The 7,506-nt window shown below is 41.8% G+C and overlaps 1 protein-coding gene across 2 annotated transcripts in view; it reads left to right on the top strand.

Moving 5' to 3' along the window:
- The first annotated feature begins 302 nt into the window (after nucleotides 1–302).
- Pdcd4 (programmed cell death 4) overlaps nucleotides 303–7,506 on the top strand; it is a 30,646-nt gene continuing 23,442 nt past the window's right edge. The window contains exons 1-2 of one of the 2 annotated variants that reach the window (XM_045140243.1): nucleotides 303–464; nucleotides 6,324–6,428. In XM_045140243.1, coding sequence (XP_044996178.1) covers nucleotides 6,386–6,428 — 43 coding nt within the window. In that variant the 5' untranslated portion in view covers nucleotides 303–464; nucleotides 6,324–6,385. Of the gene's footprint in view, nucleotides 465–2,404; nucleotides 2,424–6,323; nucleotides 6,429–7,506 lie in introns of those variants that run through there. The other variant, XM_045140251.1, reaches the window with a different exon arrangement.

Below are 7,506 nucleotides of genomic sequence, written 5' to 3'. Positions count from 1 at the left end.
TCTGCATTGGCTGAGTTTGCCCTACGCCCTCCCTGGGAAAGGAATAGGCGAGACAGGTCAAAGCAGTCAGACTTCAGATCCCAGCCCAGGCGCAGTCCTTTTGCCTACGTTTACATCTCCACGCCCGCTTTCCAACCCAGGCTTCCCGCTCTGGGGCTCCTAGGCCGGCCACTTCCCGCCCCCCCCAACCTCCCGCCCCTGCCGGCTGCGCACGCGCTCTGCTGCGCCCCTCCCCGACTTTCCATGTTTCACTTCCCTCCCTTGCCTCCTCAGCTGCAGCTCCTCGGGCCACGATTGGCCAGTCCACCTCCTGGCCTCGGCCAATAAACGCCACCCAGTCGCCCCCGTGTTACTGGGTAGAACAAAACAAAAACAAACAGAGCCAGAGGGGTCAGAGAGACGCTCGGAGGCTGCAGCGGTGGCTTGAGGAACGGGGTCGGGGGCCGGCGGACCCGGGGGCCTGGGTGAGCGGCGGCGGGGGCGGCGGCCCTGAGGGGTCGGTTCCGGCGGGCGCGCCCCGCGCACTCGGGGAGACGGCGTGCCTGGGCGCTGGTTCCCGTGAGGAGCGCCGCACGTTGGCAGGGGGAGGGGGCGCCGGTCGGGTCTCCTCGCGTCGGGGGTTTTTTCCTCGGAGCCTGCAGGCCCGGCCGGGGCCCGTCCTCTCCTCAGCCCGCGGGGGGCGCGGGTCTCCTCGGGTTTGGGCCGGCCGAGGGTGAACCGTGCGCTGGGCACGGGAGACGTGTGCGTCGAGAGCCCGGGGGAGGCGGCCCCGAACCCCCCAGCCGGCCACCCTCACGGCGCCCGCCGCGTCCCGCACTCCCGGGCCTCGGAGCCCAGGCGTGGCCGCCGCCTGGCCCCGGCCAGACGGGCTGGGGCCGTCGGAGGGTCCGGCTCGCGAGGCCGCGCTGGCCAAAGAGGGCCCTCTCCAAAAACAAATAAAAATATACTCCCCTCCCCAAATACCCCCAAAGTGGAATATGTAGCGAAAACAAAGGCAGGAAGGAGGCCGTCTGTGCACACGCAGGCGGAGTGCGTGCGCGGGCTCCGGGGCCCTCGCCCGCCCGCCCGCCCCGAACGCCCCGGGAGCAGCCGCGGTGCTAGCCGCCGCCGCCGCCGCGGGCTTGAGAAGCAGCCACGGGGACGGGGGCGGTTATCCGCTGCTTTAACTTGTGCCTGATTCACCATGGTCTCTGCGGCCGTGGTGTTCTAGTTGAAGAAACCAACGAGCCATTTGGGAAACCACCGTATTCCTTTCTAAAAACAAACAAAAAAATCCCCCCAAATCCCCCCTCCAAAAGACTTTAGCAGCCAGGTTTTAAAATGTAATTATTGATATTTAGATCTATAACGTTCCTGCATTACGGTTTATTGGATTTCCTAGTTCCTATTTCTATAGCATGTTGGAATTATATTTTCGTTGATTTTTTTTCTGTTGTGGTAATGTTAAGGGGAAAATAATTATTAGCATTGCAAAAATAAAAGCTGCTTGGATATTTTCTGTACTTATTGCTTTTGCATCATTGTGTAGAGTGCTGCTAGCCTGACTTCAAGTTGCTAATTAGTGTGATTGTGACTCAGGAATGAATTCCAGGAACATACTAGTTAACATAAGGTCTAAATTTGACGGGGCAGAAATGTCACAGTAATTTTCAAGGCATAGTCACTGGAGAAAAGAAATTTTCTCAATTAAAAGGAACTTTTATAGATTAGCATGAAAGAAATTGAGTGAAGATTTTATTTTATTTTTTTGACTTACATTTTAAGTTTGAGGTAAGTATCTTAAGGAGTGCTAAATGTATTGGGGGAAAAAAGCCTAGTACATGAAAGAGGGTAAAAATGTGGAACATATCCTTTAAAACAGCTTTGTTGCCATCAAGTGTATCTGAGTTCTTGATTGCTTGATCAAATTACTGTCTAAAAAAGGACTATTGTTATAATAACTTGAAACAAATTTGGTAAGTTGTTAGTGATAGTCTTTTTTTTTTTTTTTGAGGTAGGGTCTCACTGTAGCCCAGCCTGACCTGGCATTCACTATGTAGTCTCATGGTAACCTCGAACTCACAGCAATCCTACCTCTGCATCCCGAGTGCTGGGATTAAAGGCGTGCACCACCATGCCCGGCTGTGATAGTCATTTCTTGATAATTTTCTTTTACTTTTCTGTGTAATGGTTTAATTATTTTTGGTGTTGGCAGGCACTATTTTAGAATTTGTCATAATAAGTATATGTTTTAATACATGAATCTCTTTTAATCTTAATTATGTTTCTATGGGGTATTATAGATTTTTGTATTAAAATTACAAGGTTTGGATTCTGGTTCTTCATTTTGCTGCGTTTTTTTTTTTTTCTTGAAAGATCATGAACCCTCTTTTACTGTGAGTTGTGTTCAGAGTAGAATGCCTGCCTCAAGACTGTCCTGCGAGGTACATGAAATACTGAATATCAAATCCATTTTGAACTATAAAGGGCATTGTAAGCTTCAGTTATAGGTATTTCTTTTCATTTATTAAGTACTTTGCAAAAATTTTGTTTTTGAGGTAGGGTCTTGCTCCAGCCCATCTCTGCCTCCAGAGTGCTGGGATGTGCTACCATGCCTGGCCATGAAATAATTTTTCAAACATACTTGCATCAAAAATGTGAGATATACACTGGGTGTGGCGGTGCACACATTTAATCCAGCACTCAGGAGATAGAGGTAAGGAGAATCTTTGTGAGGTTGAGGCCAGCCTGGAACTGAACTACAGAGTAAGTTTCAGTTCAGCCTGGGCTAGAGTGAGACCCTGCTTTGGAAAAAATAAAAACCAAAGCAAACTAAAACAACAACAAAAAGATAAAAAAGAATATAAGACTCAAGTGTAATTTTAAAAGTCTCAAATAGGGCTGGAGAGATGGCTTAGCGGTTAAGCGCTTGCCTGTGAAGCCTAAGGACCCCGGTTCGAGGCTCGGTTCCCCAGGTCCCATGTTAGCCAGATGCACAAGGGGGCGCATGCGTCTGGAGTTCGTTTGCAGTGGCTGGAAGCCCTGGCTCGCCCATTCTCTCTCTCTCCCTCTTATCTGTTTTTCTCTCTGTCTGTCACTCTCAAAATAAATAAAAAATGAGCAAAATATTTAAAAAAAAAAAGTCTCAAATATACATGACACAGCCTTACAAGATGCAATTCATTCACTGAGATGAAACCATGTGGCATTTTCAAAAATCATGGCAAGTATTAAATATTTAGTTCTACAAATTATTTTTGGTCATTTATCTGTATGAGTATATACATCTTTTAATGATTTTTTAAAAATTTACTTTTAAGGAGAGAGAGAGAGAGGAGAAGGATAGATAATGGAGGCTCCAGGTCCCCTAGCCACTGCAAATGAACTCCAGATGTATGTGCCCCCTTGTGCATCTGGTTTATGTTGTTACTGGGGAATTGAACCTGGGTCCTTTGGCTTCACAGGCAAGTGCCTTAACCATTAAGCCAGCTCTCCAGCCCCTATATACATATTTTTACTATTTAATTTTTTACTGATTTTTCCAGGTAGGGTCTCGCTGTAGCCCAATATGACCTGGAATTCACTGTGTAATATCAGGGTGGCCTTGAATCCAATGCAATTCTTCTACCTCTGCCTCCCAAGTGCTGGGATTAAAGGCATGCACCACCATGCTTGGCTAGTATTTTTTTCATAGATAAAGAGTTTTTTAAAAAAAATTTTAAAAAATATTTTTATTGATTTGACAGAGAAAGACTGGGAGAGAGAGAGAATAAATATGAATGAATGGGCATGCCAAGGCTTCCAGCTGCAGCAAACGAGTTTCAGACATGTGCACCTCCTTGTGCATCTGGCTAACTTGAGTCCTGGGGAATCCAACCTGAGTCCTTTGGCTTTGCAGGCAAATGCCTTAACTGCTAAGCCATCCCTCCAGCTCTCTATCAGGATTAAAAAATATATGTGTGTGTGTGTGTGTGTGTGTGTGTGTGTGTGTGTATGTATATGTTTATTAATTGCGATAGAGGCAGAGAGGAGAGAGAATGGCCAAGCCTGGGCCTCCGGATGCTGCAAACTGACTCTAGATGTATGCACCACCTTGTGTATCTGGCTTACGTGGTTCCTGGGGAACCTAGGTCCTTTGGCTTTGTAGGCAAGTGCCTTAACCACTAAGCCCTATATATTCAATATTTTTATTTGTATATGATAGTGGGTTTTATATTTTTTATGGATGTACATAATGTGTTTTGATCATATTTACTCCCATCTTCTCACCCCAACTAATCCCTTCCCATTTTCAAACTAGTCTCCTATTTACATCTTTTATTTTTTTTGTGGCCCATTGAGTTTAGTTAGGGTTATTTACAGGATCATGGTCACCATATCAGTATCAGTGGCTACATTACTGAAAAAGGTCTCTCCCTCTAATATCAACCATTAATTGTATGGTGAGGGATGGGGCCCCATTAGTCACTGGCTATAAGGAATCAAATGTCAATTTATTTTGCAGAGAACTAGAGAAAGACTTTTACCTTTTTCTGTTTCTCAAGTACTATGATAGCATCTTGGTTTTAGCCAAAGGATTATATCATAACTTTAGCATAGGGTATTATTTTTGTTTTAGGAATTGATGCTTGCTTATTTTTTTGAGAAAAAACATAAAGATGATAAATAATGGTATATTTATTGAAGAATTAAAAAAAAAACCAGTTTCACCTTTGAATCGTAGGATACATCCCATATCATTGTATCCAACAATAAATTGAACAACCTAAGTCAGACTGGTATACTAACTAGTATACTGATTACAACTTTTATTTTTATGTTGTGTAAAAATGCATTTCTACAATGAATTTTTGCCAGTCTACATCTCAAAGACAAATAATATTGTTAATGGAATGATTGTAACTGGGCAGAAGAACTTATATCCAACCTCTTTGGTTTAAACAGGGAAAAACATTTAACTAAAGAATATTTCTCAAATTTAATTTGGTTATGCCTTCTAGTAACAGTTTTCATGGACATATATTTTAAAAAATACCTTGATAGCATTTCAGGTAACATTGGATTTCCCTCAGTTAATTGTCCTAAGAGACAATTGATTTTATTAAAACCTTATGACATTAATAACTTTTTTTTTTTTTTTTTGAGGTAGCCCAAGCTGACTTGGAATTGACTATGTAGCCTCAGGTAGTTTTGAACTCACAGTGATCATCCTGTCTCTGCCTCCTGAGTGCTGGGATTAAAGGTGTGCACCCACCATGTCTGGCTAAATACTTATTTGAGTGAGAGAGAATGAATGAATGGGCTGTAAATGAACTCCAGATGCATGCATCCCTTTTTGCAACTGGCTTTTGTGGGTACTGGGGAATTGAACCTGCTCCTTAGGTTTCGCAGGCAAGTGCCTTAATAGCTAAGTCATCTCTCTAACCAAGAGTTTAAAAAAAAGATTTAATTTTTCAAATACGAAAACAATATGCTAAAATTTAAAGAGGAAATGAGTTCTTCATAGAAAAAGCTGAATGAGGCCGGGTGTGGAGCTGTACACTGTTAGTCCCAACACTTGAGAGGCTGAGGTAGGAGGGTAACTGAATTCAACACCAGATTGGGGCTACAGCGTGAGTTCCAGGTCCACCTAGAATGAGACCCTGCCTCAAAAGAAATTAAAAAGAAAAAGCTGACTTACACATTTTTTGTTAGTCTCAGTAATAATAGAGATGTGGGTAATAAAGGGGTAGATAATTGTCTGCTTTCAGATTTGCTGTGGTGTGAATGATAACAATTACAGATGCTTGACCAAAACTGAGTTGTATATGTTTTATAGTAGTTACCATATGTTATTGATGGAGAACTATCCAATATTTTTATGTTCCTAAAGTTTTGGTGTGTATTTCTTTAATTTGAAATAATTATGTGATATTGGCATATGCTAAAATCCAGTGTTTTTTGTCTTTAAAAATATTTTTATGTATTTGAGAGAGAAAATGAGAGAGAGAGGCAGATAGAGAATGGGCGCTCAGGGCCTCTAACTACTGCAAACGAACTCCATATGTATGCACCCCTTGTGCTAGATTACAAGGGTTCCCGGGGAGTTGACCCTGGGTCTTTTGGCTTTGCAGACAAATGCCTTAAAGGCTAAGCCATCTCTCCAGCCCTGTATTGCTTTTTTTTTAAAAATCTCAGATAAACTTGTCAAGAGAATTGGAACCAAATATTAATTAGGTTATCTTTAAAAGTAAAGCACTTAAAAATGGAATTATGTGTTTTTTAAATAATGTGCTTAAGTTGAATTTAATTTTATCAATGTAGAAGATACTGAAACTTTTACTCTTCTCTTTTTAAAAAAATAGGTTCAAAAGGAAGACTTTCATTTGGTAATTAGTTTAATCAGTGCAAGTGAAATTAAGGAAAAATGGATGTAGAAAATGAGCAAATACTAAATGTAAACCCCACAGGTAAGTAATATCTTAAACTGTGTTTTGTGAGCAAGCTTCAGGCCATTCTGTATTTTATGGAAGCATGATAGTAAAACTGTTTGTTATGTTTTGAAGTTAACACATTTTGTACTTTTAAAAAACATTTTAAGGGCTGGAGAGATGGCTCAGAGGCTAAGGCACTTGCTTGCAATGTTTGATGGCTGAGGTTCAGTTCACCAGTACCCACATAAAGCCAGATGTACAAAGTGGTGCATATGTCTGGAGTTTTTTCACCTTTAATTTTAATGATTTTTGTCTCTTCTCATATTCTTTTGGTCAGATTTGCTAAGGGCTTATCAATCTTGTTTATCCTTTAAAAGAACCAACTCTTTGTTTCATTAATTCTTTGGATTTTTTTGTTTCTATTTTATTAATTTCTGCCCTAATCTTTATTATTTCTTCCTGTCTACTGATTTTCAGTTTGCCTTGTTCTTCTTTTTCCAAAGCCTTAAGGTGAAGCATTAAGTTGTTTACTTGCAACCTTTCTAATTTCTTTTTGTTTTTAAGTATTTTTTTAAATTTATTTGAGAGCGGCAGACACAGAGAGAAAGACAGATAGAGGGAGAGAGAGAGAATGGGCGCGCCAGGGCTTCCAGCCTCTGCAAACGAACTCCAGATGCATGCGCCCCCTTGTGCATCTGGCTAACGTGGGACCTGGGGAACCGAGCCTTGAACCGGGGTCCTTAGGCTTCACAGGCAAGCGCTTAACCGCTAAGCCATCTCTCCAGCCCTCTAATTTCTTAATATAGATACTTAAAGCTATTAATTTCCCTCTTAGGACTGTCTTCATTGTGTCCCAGAGATTTTGATATGTTGTGTTCTCATTATCATTTGATCCTATGAAATTTTTTGATTTCCTTCTTGCTTTCTGCATGACCCATTCATCATTTAGTAGTGTAGTGTTTAGTTTCCATGATTTTGTTTATGGTGCATAGCTTTTTTTTTTTTTTTTTTTTTTTGCTATTGATTTGTAGTTTGATACCATTGTGATCAGATAGAGTGCAAGGAATTATTTCAGTTTTCCTGTATTTGTTAAGATTTGCTTTGTGTCCTAACA

Source organism: Jaculus jaculus, chromosome 1, assembly GCF_020740685.1.
Source record: "Jaculus jaculus isolate mJacJac1 chromosome 1, mJacJac1.mat.Y.cur, whole genome shotgun sequence".
Taxonomy (NCBI): domain Eukaryota; kingdom Metazoa; phylum Chordata; class Mammalia; order Rodentia; family Dipodidae; genus Jaculus; species Jaculus jaculus.
This window is presented reverse-complemented; position numbering and strand designations above follow the sequence as displayed.